Consider the following 12,376-nt stretch of genomic DNA (forward strand, 5'->3'; position numbering starts at 1 on the left):
TTGCCTTTTGAAGAGAGGGTGTTTCTCTTGAGGCAACTTCATCAGGCCAGCTTCCTCTCTGGTCTCCCAGCCTCACCATTTGCAGCTGCAGGCCATCTGCTCACCTCAGACACACAACCCTTCACTGCCATCTGAGCATGTCAGGGCGGCACCTCTCCCTGGGATGAAGCTGAAACTGCTCCCAGACCCCCACAATTGCCCTACGGTGATCACCAGGGGTGGGCCAGAGCTTCTCAGACTTTGAGGTTATTTGGACTTGTAAGGTGGTGAACACCTGGAGCTGCAGCAATAGGGATGGTCTCTAGCTTTGACTTTGTCTCTCATGCCTCATTTACCTTCGCAGCACTGGGCTTTCAAGGCCTTGCCTCAAGGTGTCACAGGCACAGAGGCAGAAGCTGGCCGGTGGAGTCCTAGTTCTCAGGGTGTGTGGGGAGAGGCTGTGCTTCCTCATGTGCATACGCATCTGTCTGTGCCTGGGGGTGAATTTGTGCCTGTCTGTTTGCACTTGCGTGTGCATTTGCAAAAGCACACGCGAGAGTGAGTGTCTGCCTCTGTGTGTGTGTGAACAAGGGCATTTCTCAGTGTGTCTGTGCATGTATTTGCGTACGTGCATGTTTTTTGCAGATGAGCAAGTAAGTGTGTGCGGTGTCAGTGTGCATGTGTGTGTACATGCGTGGGCATAAATGTGTGCAGACGAGCACATATACATCTGTGTTTGTACACGAGCTTGGATATGTACCTCCATGCAAGTGTGAGTGTGCAAGTGAACACGAACACATGTGAACATTTATGTGAGGACAAGTCTCAGGGATGAATGTGTGTCTGTGTGCACACGCACGTGTTCCTGTGTAACTGGGTGTGCATGCACGTGTTTTTATGTGTACGGTGTCATCAGAGAATCATACAATCATAGACTGTCTCAGGGTGGAACGGACCCATAAGGATCATTGAGTTCAACTCCCTCCTCCTCACAGGACAACCTAAAACTAAACCACATGACTAAGAGCATTGTCCAGATGCTCCTACAACTCTGACAGGCTTGGTGCTGTGACCACTTCCCTGGGGAACCTGTTCCAGTGAGCTATCACCCCCTTAGTGAAGAACCTTTTCCTGATGTTCAATCTGAACTTCCCTGAAGCAGCTTCATACCATTTCTATGTCTCCTATTGCTGGTCACTAGGAGAGGAGATCAGCTCCTCCCCCTCCACTGCCCCCCTTGAGGAAGTAGTGGACTGCAACGAGGTCACCCTTCAGCCTTCTCTTCTCCAAGCTGAACCAACCAAGTGACCTCAGCTGCTCCTCATCAGTCTTGCCCTTGAGACCTTGCACCATCATTGTCACCCTCCTCTGCACACGCTCCAATAGTTTGATGTCCTTCTTATGCTGAGGTGCCCAAACCTGCACACAGTACTGGAGGTGGGGCCACACCACCGCCATGAAGAGTGGGACAATCACCTCCCTCGACCAGAGAGTGGCATAATTGTGCGACGAGGAGTGGAGTGTCTGTAAATTGTCCACTTTTGTTGGTGCTGTGATGGTGTTATCTTGATTTTGGTGTGAGGAAGTCTTTTGTTGATGTAAGTGAAGTTTGTGAACATTGTAGATTATGTGCGGGATGTGTATAGTACTGGTAATTCTTATCTATGTGAATGACAGAAGTGAGGAGTGGAATGTAGTTGGTTTATGGGGCAAGGAAGGAGAGGCTGAGAAATCGTGCTATGAACTGAATGCAACCCCCATTCCCCTTCCCCCTGTGCTGCTCAGGGGCAAGAGGCAGAGAATTCAGGAGTGAAGTTGAGCCTGGCAAGAAGGGAGGTGTAGGGGGAAGGTGGTTTTAGATTTGTTCTTATTTCTCATTATCCTACTCTCTTCTAAACCAGCAATAAATGAAATTAATTTCCTCAAGTCGAATCTGTTTTGCCCATGACGGTAATTGCTGAGTGATCTCCCCGTCCTTGTCTCAACCCACGAGCCTTTTGTTGTATTTTCTCTGCCTGTCTTGTTGAAGGATGGGAAGTGATAGAGCAGCTTCATGGCCATCTGACAGCCAGCCAAAGTCAACCCATCTCAAACAGGCCATGCTCACGCTGGCCCAGCATGACAGTAGAAATGGTCAACAACCTTCTTTGTGCAGAAAGGAGGCTGCAGCAGCAGCAGAGCCACCTGGGACAAGATGACCACAAAGCCCACGGCACATCCTCCCAGTACTGCGAGGAAGTAGACCTTCTTTGTCATGATAGTGTTTTTCACCAAGCAGTTTGCATATGATGACATAATGATCAAAAACAACCCCACAGCTGAGAGGATCAGGAACTCAGTCATACACAGGAAGAAGTGGAAAAATGAAAGGGGGAAACACAAATGGTAGTTCTGGTGGCAAGGAAAGTCTCCAGCATTTTGAGGACAACAGTGCTGGTGCAGCAGATCTCCAAGAAGGAAAGCCTGCCAAGGAAGAAATGCATCGGGACACTCAGGGGCTGCTCACTGCCCACAGTGACAAGGACGAGGCTATTCCCACCATGGTTAGGAGACACATGGAGAAGTCAAAGACAAGCAGGGCCACGTGCCACCTGGGGAGGTCACCCTGCTTAACTACATTTGTATTCCCTTTGGGTCAACGTACTGCCCTGTTTGGAACAGCTTTGTTAAGTCCTGAAGGAATCAGCTACCCAGGCTGGAGGGTGGAACCAAAGGTGTGCTGGAGTAAATCCTTTGTGTCTGTTGGTGTCAGAGGAAGAAAATCAACCATTGTGGGAAGGCAAGGTAAGCAGTTTGCCCAGCTGAAGGTCTGGCCCTGCCAGGGCTGAGGAGTAGGTGGTAGACCACGGTAAAGACAACTTGGCAGAGCTCTGACAAACATTTGTGGTTTGTTGGAATGCACCTTTGCCATGTGAGGGCTGATGCCTGTTGCAACTCCTTCCATGTCTGGTAATTCCTGGGTGCGTTGGTTTCTTAATTGCGCTATTATTCACTGCCTAATTGAAATGCCCAGGGAGCCTGTTTGTGTTAATAATAACCTTGGGTTGAGATCCCTGTGCATGTCCTTGGGAAGGGAAAAAATACTGGGTGGGAGCTGCTGATGTGTTTGCACAAGGGAGCTGAGCTACGATGAGACATCATGATGCTGAGCATCTCTCTGGAGCATTTGGTTTCATGAAATGAACCGTGAAATCCCTGTGTCATGTCCTCACGTGAAGGACGTACAGCTGTCACTTTGCCTTCAAAAAAGGCAAAACCAGCTGAGCAGCCTTGGCAAGGGGAGGACAGAGGCAAGAGAAGAACCAGCCTGACACGGGCAGGATGGGAATCTGTGCCCTCTGAGATGCATTTCTGAGACAACGCTGGCAGCAGGCCTTTACAGACAGGCCAGAGGATGTCACGTTACCCAGAACGCTCTGAGCCCTTTCTGGGGAAGCAAGAGAGCCTCGTGGGACACACCCTACTGCCCTCCCTGCCTTGCAGGGACCGTGTCAGCCTGCATGTGTAGCGCTGAGCAAGCGTGGCTGTTTGCTGCCTCCAGGAGCACAGCTCCGCAGCAGCCATCAAGGAGAAGAGGTGCTGAGCGCAGGCACCGACTGCAAGGAGGAGGTGGTGCTGCCGGTGCCGGTCGGGGGAAGGGGTGCGGGGGCGCGGGGCCGGGCGGGGCCGGGCGGGGCGAGGCGGCCCCGGCGGGCGGAGCGGCAGCGCCCCCTGGCGGGCCCGGCCGGGGCTGTCCCCCCGCCCCCGACACACACGCCCGGCCCCGCCCGCCGCCGTTCCTGCTTCGTGGTTCGTGCCCGGCCGCAGCCCCGGCTCCTCTCCCCGTGTCTCCCACGGCGCAGTAATACACCGCCGCGTCCCCGCGCTGGGGCCGGGCGAGCCACAGGGCGCTGGACCGGCGGTCTGCCGCCACCCACAGCCGCCCCGGCGGGTCCGGCACTGGTTTGGTGCCTTGGACAGCATTTGCTATCAGCTGTGGTGGTTGGTCCGGGAAATGACGATACCAATGGGTAAAGTCTGCATCAATTTTTGGGTGTGAGCAAGTGATGTTGATGCCGGTGTCCTCGGTGGTCTCTGCCGACGGCTCCTGCTGCACCTGGGCTCTGCCCACAGCCACTGCCAGAAAGGAGAAAAAAAAAAACAAAAACCCCTGAAAATCTGCTTTCTACGCAGCCCTGCCTGCTATTTCCCAGAACAAATCCTGCAGAAGCAGCCAGGACCATACAGAGATGATGAGGTGCAGGGTTTCCAGAGGCTGTCGACATGTGCAGTAATGGCAGTGCCCATTAAGAATTAGTGGAGAGATGAGTGTAGGAATGAGAGTTGGAAGGGGGGAGTCATTGAGGGGAGAAAGGAAGGAGAAGAAGGGAAGAGGAAAGGAGAAAGAGAGAAGCTGGAGGGCCAGAGGCGAGCCCCAGGTCCAGCGCCCCGCCACCACCCGCCAGCCCCACGCACCCAGAAGCACCGCGGCCAGCCCCGCCAGCCCTGCGCCCCGGCACCGCCGCATCCCGTTGCTCTGCCCCCCGCGCCTCGCTGCCCCCCGCCAGCCCCGGCTCTCTGCTCCGCCCGCGGGGCTTCCTACCCTCCCCTCCCTTCCCTGCCCAGCTCCACCCCGGGGCTGAGCCCTGCCGGGGCCGGGGAACGCGGCGCTGTCGAGCCCTGGTCCCCCCGCAGACGAAAGCGGGACGAGCCGCCGTCGCGGGGACACCCGGCGCTGCCGTAGCTCATGGAACCCGGCAACGGGTCGGGAGGTGCCGCTGCCCGGGGACAAGGTACCCCAAAACCACACCGACCCCGCCCCGAGGCCCCTCCAGCTGCTCCTGCCGCCCTTGCAGCCGCTGTCGCCGGCCGAGTGGCCCGTGAAAGGTCGGCAGCAGCCCCGCGAACAGCGGCTGGCAGCACGGAGCCAGCAGGAAGGCGGCGCCGCGGGACAGAGCGGCCGCAGCGGAGCTGCCCGCAGCGACACTGGGTGTGCAGGCAGAGGCTGTCCCCGGCCACGGGCACCTCGGCCACGGGGAAGGTGTTGCTGCCCAGCGGGAACCGCACAGCAACAGGGCGTGGCAGGACGTTTTGGAAGTGAAGTACTTGCTGGTTTTACAGCACTCTTATTTCCTCCAAGTGTCTCATTGGGAAACTGGGCATTTGAAACGACACCTGGAAGGAAAGGGCACGGGGTTCTGCTGGGTGCTCGCATCCATCAAGATGAAAGGAAAAGCAAGCTCTCAGGTCAAGTCTCCAGGGGATGCCATGCAGGTGTGGACTGTCAGGCACGAATGCAGGAGGAAGCAAGTGCTGAAGGGCAGTTCTCAGGGCAAGGAGGGCGAGCAGGGGAGGTGGGACAAGTACAGGGGGAGGAGCTGAACCTCTGAGAGGACAAATCAGTGCTGCTGGGAGAGAAAGAGCACCTTTCTGGAGCCAGCTGGAGCCTTCCTGCCTCTCAAACACAAGAACAAACCCAGCCCTCCTTTCCAGCACTTTCTCAGGCAGCTTCTCTCCCCAGCTGGCATCATGACTCACAACTCCATGATCCTCCCTCCTCTTCCTCAGTCCACAGGTGTCTCATGTAGAGGGAGAATTCCTACTGACTCTAGCCTAGCCCCATCCTGCAAGACCACCTGGTGAGGTCAGCTTTCATCTCCTGATTCCTCAGGCTGAACAGGAGGGGATTCAACAGGGGCATCCTTGTGGTGCAAGAAGTCAGCAGCCATGCTGTGTGCAGGGTTCTGGGATCCTGTCCTCAGGTACTTGAGGCCACGGGCACAGAATTGGGGGCCATTACATTGAGGTAGGCAGTGCAGATGGAGAAGGTATGACACTTGCCTAAGGCAGAGTGGACCCTCAGGACAGATGAGATGACACACCAACAGGAGGTGAGGATGGATACTGAAATGGGTCATAGTGATGAACCCCATGTCAAGGAAGACTGTAGACTCATAGAATGGTTTGGGATGGAAGGCACCGTAAAACTCATCCAGTTCCAACCCCCTGCCATGGGCAGGGACACCCTCCACGAGACCAGGTTGCCCAAAGCCCCATCCAACCTGGCCTTGAACACTTCCGGGGATGGGACATCCACAGTCTCTCTGGGCAGCCTGTTCCAGTGCAGAAGTCAGTAGCCATGCTGCGTGCAGTGTTGTGTGATCCTGTCCTCATGTACTTGAGACCTCCTCACCCACCTTGCCATCCCACGTACCCCTGTGCAACAGGTACCAGGCTCTGGCTGTGGAAGGCCACTCGAGCGAGGATATGGATGACCTTCAAGCTACTCCAGAGGTAGCACCTAGGCCCAAAAAGCCCATGCCTCGGGTCGTGACCACCCCAACAAAGAAGAAAAGGAGAGTTATAGTCGTAGGGGGCTCCCTTCTGAAGGGTACAGAGGGCCCGATATGCAGGGCGGACCCTCCTCTCAGAGAACTCTGCTGCCTCCCTGGGGCCCCTGTCAAGGACATCTCTAGGAAACTCCCCAGCCTGGTACAGCCCTCTGACCATTACCCACTGCTGCTCCTCCATGTGGGTGGGGATGAAGCAGAGACATGTACCACAAAAGCAATCAAAAGGGACTTCAGGCCCTTAGGACAGTCACTGAAGGATTCGGGGGCGCAGGTAATATTCTCCTCCCTCCTTCCAGTTGAGGGCAGCAATGTTGGGTGGAACAGGCGGACGCAGTCCATAAATACGTGGCTCCGTGGCTGGTGTCAACGCCACAACTTTGGGTTCTTTGACAATGGGACGGCCTACACGGCACCAGGCCTGATGAACCCTGATGGGATTCACCTCTCTCAAAGGGGGAAGAGGATCTTTGCCCAGGAACTAGCAGGGGCTCATCGACAGAGCTTTAAACTAGGCTCGAAGGGGGAGGGGGATAACATCAGGCTTGCCAGCGACATGTTGTGGGATGATGTGCCCAGGTTGGAGGGACGGGGCGCTGGCGAGGGCCCTCGGCCTACTGCTCAGAGACGTGCTGGATGCACTACAGCACGCTCGAAGCCTAGAGGAGACGAGTCGGGGGCTCCGGATGCAACGGGAGCCAACGGGGTAACACTGGGAAGATACATGAGAAGAATTCCAGCCACCCCAGCCAATAAGTCAGCCTCATTGGGGGCACAACTGAAATGCCTCTACGTGAACGCACGGAGCATGGGGAATAAACAAGAGGAGCTGGAGACGCGTGTGTGCCTGCAAGGCTATGACCCTATTGGCATTACAGAGACGTGGTGGGATAGCTCCTATGACTGGAGTGTTGGGATGGAAGGGTACAGGCTCTTTAGGAAGGACAGGCAGGGCAGACGAGGAGGGGGCATCACCCTCTATGTCATTGACCAGCTGGAGTGCATGGAGCTCCACCTGGGGAGGGATGAGGAGCTGACCAAGAGCCTATGGGTCAGGATTAAAGGGATGGCTGGGGCAGGGGACATCACAGCGGGGGTCTGCTACAGGCCACCTGACCAGGGGGACTGAGCCGATGAAGCCTTCTATAGGCAGATAGGAGCAGCCTCACGCTCACAAGCCCTGGTCCGTATGGGGGACTTCAACCACTCTGCCATCTGCTGGAGGAATAATGCAGCTGAGTGCAAGCAATCCAGGAAGTTCCTGGAATGTGTCGATGACAACTTTCTCCTCCAAGAGATAGAGGAGCCCACGAGGAGAGTGCCCTGCTGGACCTTATTCTCACCAATAAGGAGGGCCTGGTAGGGGATGTGAAGCTCAAGGGCAGCCTTGACTGCAGTGACCACAAAATGGTGGACTTCAGGATCCTCAGGGCAGCGAGGAGGGCGCACAGCAAGCTCACTACCCTGGGCTTCAGGAGAGCAGACTTTGGCCTCTTCAGAGATCTGCTTGGTAGAATACCATGGGACAAAGCCCTGGAAGGAAGAGGGGCCCAAGACAGCTGGCTAATATTCAAGGGTCACCTCCTCCAAGCTCAGGAGCGATGCATCCCAACAAAGAGGAAGTCAAGCAAAAACACCAAGAGGCCCCCGTGGATGAACAAGGAGCTCCTGGGCAAAGCCAAACGAAAAAAGGAAGCCTACAGAGGGTGGAAGCAAGGGCAGGTAGCCTGGGAAGAATACAGAGAAACTGTCCGAGCAGCCAGGGAGCAGGTTAGGAAAGCCAAAGCCCTGATAGAAATTAGTCTGGCCTGGGATGACAAGGACAACAAGAAAAGCTTCTATAGGTATGTTAGTGAGAAAAGGAGGACGAGGGAGAATGTGGGTCCCCTTCAGAATGAAACGGGTGACCTGGTTCCCCAGGATATGGAGAAGGCTGAGGTACTCAGTGACTTCTTTGCCTCAGTCTTCACTGGGAAGTGCTTGAGCCACACTGCCCAGGTTGCAGAAGGCAGGGACTGGGAGAATGCAGAACCGCCCACTGTAGGAGAAGATCAGGTTTGAGAATATCTAAGGAACCTGAAGGCGCAAAAGTCCATGGGACCTGATGAGTTGCATCTGCGGGTCTTGAGGGAACTGGCGGATGAAGTGGCCAGGCCGCTCGTCATCATATTTGAGAAGTCCTGGCAGTCCGGCAAAGTTCCCGCCGACTGGAAGAGGGGGAACATAACCCCCATTTTTAAGAAGGGCAAAAAGGAAGACCCAGGGAACTACAGGCTGGTCAGTCTGACCTCCGTGCCTGGCAAGATTATGGAGCAGACCCTCCTGGAGACTATGCTCAGGCACGTGGAAGAGAAGGAGGTGATTGGTGACAGCCAACACAGCTTCACTAAGGGCAAATCGTGCCTGACAAACTTGGTGGCCTTCTGTGATGGGGTTACAGCGTCGGTGGATAAGGGACGGGCAGCTGACGTCATCTACCTGGACTTGTGCAAGGCATTTGACACTGTCCTGCACGACATCCTTGTGTCTAAATTGGAGAGATGGACCACTCGGTGGATAAGGAATAGGCTGGATGGTCGCACTCAAAGAGTTGTGGTCAACGGCTCAATGTCCAAGTGGAGAACGGTGACGAGTGGCATTCCTCAGGTGTCGGTACTGGGACTGGCACTGTTCAACATCTTTGTCAGCGACATGGACAATGGGGTCGAGTGCATCCTGAGCAAGTTTGCCGACGACACCAAGCTGGGTGGTGTGGTCGACACACTGGAGGGAAGGGATGCCATCCAGAGGGACCTTGACAGGCTGGAGAGTTGGGCCCGTGCAAACCGCATGAAGTTCAACAAGGCCAAGTGCAAGGTCCTGCACGTGGTTTGGGGCAATCCCAAGCACGACTATAGGCTAGGCGGGGAATGGATTGAAAGCAGCCCTGAGGAGAAGGACTTGGGGGTATTGATTGACGAGAAGCTCAACATGAGCCGGCAGTGTGCACTTGCAGCCCAGAAAGCCACCTGTATCCTGGGCTGCATCAAAAGAAGTGTGACCAGCAGGTCGAGGGAGGTGATCCTGCCCCTCTACTCCGCTCTTGTGAGACCCCACCTGGAGTACTGCATCCAGCTCTGGGGGCCCCAGTACAGGAGTGACATTGAGCTGCTGGAGTGAGTCCAGAGGAGGGCCTCGAAGCTGATCAGAGGGCTGGAGCACCTCTCCTGTGAGGACAGGCTGAGAGAGTTGGGCTGGTTCAGCCTGGAGAAAAAAAGGCTCCAGGGAGATCTAATTGCGGCCTTCCAGTACCTGAAGGGGCCTACAGGAAAGATGGTGAGGGACTGTTTATGAGGGAGTGTAGTGACAGGACAAGGGGTAATGGGTTTAAGCTAAAGGAGGGTCGATTTAGATTAGATGTTAGAAAGAAAGTCTTTACTGTGAGGGTGGTGAGGTACTGGAACTGGTTGCCCAAAAAGGTTGCGGATGCCCCATCCCTGGAAGTGTTTAAGACCAGGTTGGATGAGGCTTTCGGCAACGTGGTCTAGTGGAGGGTATCCATGCCCATAGCAGGGGGGTTGGAACTAGATGATCTTTGAGGTCCCTTCCAACCCAAACCATTCTATGATTCTATGATTCTATAATTGGTGGCCACCACACTTCCTGTAGGCCTTTTTAGATACTAGAAGGCTGCTATTTGGGTCTCCCCAGAGCCTTCTCTTCTCCAGGCTGGACAACCCCAACTATCAGAACTCCTCATGTTCTGCCTCCTGGGCACTTCCAGGAACCAGGTCCATCTTCTCTGTATCCTCTGAAGAGTAGCTGTAGAAGGCAAGAAGGTCTCCCCTGAGACAGCTCTTCTCCAAGAAGAGCAGGCGCAATTCTCTCAGACTCTCCTTGCACGTCATGTTTGTCAGCCCCCTTAATCTACTTGGTGGCCTTTGTTGGACTCACTTCACTCTGTCAATATCCTTCTTGGACCAGGGAGCCCCAACCTGGATGCAGTACTGCAGAGGTGGTCTCACAAGGGCCAGAGGGACAGGGTCACTTTCCTGCACCTGCTGGCCTCACTTTGACTAACACAGCTCAGGATGCAGTTGGTCCCGTTTGCTGCAAGGGCACACTGCTGTCTCCTGTTCAGCTGGGTGTCTCCTAAAACCACACATCCTTTTCTGTGCATCTGCTGCCAAGGCAGCCAGCCCCCAGCCTGCATGACCACATGGGCTGGTTCCTCCCTCAGGAGCAAAACCTTGCCTGTGCTCTTTTTGGCCTTTGTGAGCTTCCAGTCAGCCCATGTCTCCAGCTTGTCCAGGTCCTCTGAATAGGTGCTGTGTCCGACAGGTACTACTCATTCCCCTCTCCGGGTATTATCCACACACCTGCTGGCAATTCCCCACTGCCCATTACTCATGGTGTTCATGAAAACATGAAACACTATTGTTCCTGCTACTTTGTCTCTACTGCTAGAGCCCAGTAATAAGGATCGGCCAGCTGGGCTTTGCACCATAGTCACAACTCTCTGAGCCTGGTAATCCAGCCAATTTCCCACACACCTTATCATACTCTTGCTGAATCCATTTATCACTAATTTGATCATAAAGGAGTAAAGAATTGTGTCAAAGCTCAAAATTCTAGGTACACTCCTCTCCTGCCCTACTCTGGTTCCACAGTGCCTGTGACCTCCTGAGAAAGCAATGAGGTGGGCCCTCAGCTACACGAGAGCCTCAGCTCAAAAGCAGCTCCATGGAGAGGGGAATCAGCCCTGGCTGAGCTCTCCCAGCAGAGCTCCCTGGCACTGATCTCATGAAGGTCACTAAAGGGGAGGGGGGAAGCCCTTGGCTGCACTGCCTGCAAGTTGGACCTGAGCTCAGGCTGACAGACATTCCGGAGGGGAGATGGGCTTCAAAAATTTACCCACTGTGCACAACAGCCCTTGTCAGAAAAGAGTCTGTTCTGGACATGACTGGGAGAGTAGCAAACTTTGGGAAACATGGCCTCAAACCTGATTCCACTCTTTTTCAATAATAAAATGAGATTCTAGTGCAGCGCATTAATGTCTTTGTAGGCTGAAGTCCAAAGTGGCCGTCAAGTCATTTGCTTTCCTGCGCAAGCCACAGGGTTGGTCCTTCCACTCACAGAAAGCAGTATCAGGCTTCACGTTCCTTTCATTCAGTACCTGTTTGATCCACAGTCTCAGTGCCTACCTGGCACAGCATCGGCCTGATGAACTGCACAAGTACATTTGACATTGACATGGACATGAGAGAGGACCTGTGTCCCACCCCAGGCACCACCAAGACTGCAGTGGAAGCAGATCCACTCAGGGACGGCCAGCACATGGTCAGCAGCATTCGTCAGCCTTTCTACTTGCGCATAAAGCAAACCCCATCCTTTGGAACTCTTTATTGCTAGGGAGAGCACTGAATGTAGACTAAGGATTCAAGCTGGAGTGAAACCATCCTTGTTGGGGCCTGGAATCAGCAGCAGTGGAGTGTGAGCTTTGGAGAGGCTGGGAAAAGTGGTCTCAAGAGGCAGGGGTGGCATTTCAGGGCCTCTTCCCTGGACAGATCTCTAGCAGGCTGGTGCCATGGCCGTTCAATCTGCACTCTGGCTCCTTCTGAGGTTGGGAATCTGCTGCTCTGTGGTGCTGATGGACAGAGCACTGGAGAGTGTCCCTGCCAAGAGCAGCGTATTCCCTTGTGATGAGGGACACACAAGGACACACACCCCCCCCCCCCATGCTTATTCACACCAGCACAGAATCATGCAGAGATTTGTGCTCCCACATGCATCGACACAAACCTGGCTGCGTACAAGCACACACAAGACAAGAACACATGTAGGAACGCAACGAACCATGGACTCTGCTGAGGACCCCTGGGGACTGATGAGTGTTAGGCAGGATGGGGTCAAAACCTAGCAGCACAACCCAAACACTTCTGGAGGCAACAGCAAGTGAACATCAGAGTGAGCTGAGGAGGGAGGGAAAGAGACGGATGTGGCACGTCCTCATGCACGGGATCCCATGGTTGTCCAGCTGAGGATTGCTGGGGCTTCATCCTAAGAACGACACTGCAAACAGCCCCAAC

General features: G+C 54.7%; 1 protein-coding gene across 1 annotated transcript in view; it reads right to left on the reverse strand.

Moving 5' to 3' along the window:
* Positions 1-2,082: 2,082 nt before the first annotated feature.
* LOC129195257 (uncharacterized) overlaps positions 2,083-12,376 on the reverse strand; it is a 28,264-nt gene continuing 17,970 nt past the window's right edge. Inside the window, exons 3-4 of the mRNA XM_054801071.1 lie at positions 3,733-3,952; positions 2,083-2,297 (exon numbers count right to left, since the gene is read on the reverse strand). Of these exons, the coding sequence (XP_054657046.1) occupies positions 2,083-2,297; positions 3,733-3,952 (435 nt within the window). The remainder of the gene's footprint in view (positions 2,298-3,732; positions 3,953-12,376) is intronic.

The sequence above is a fragment of the Grus americana genome, chromosome 22 (genome assembly GCF_028858705.1).
Source record: "Grus americana isolate bGruAme1 chromosome 22, bGruAme1.mat, whole genome shotgun sequence".
Classification (NCBI taxonomy): Eukaryota; Metazoa; Chordata; class Aves; order Gruiformes; family Gruidae; genus Grus; species Grus americana.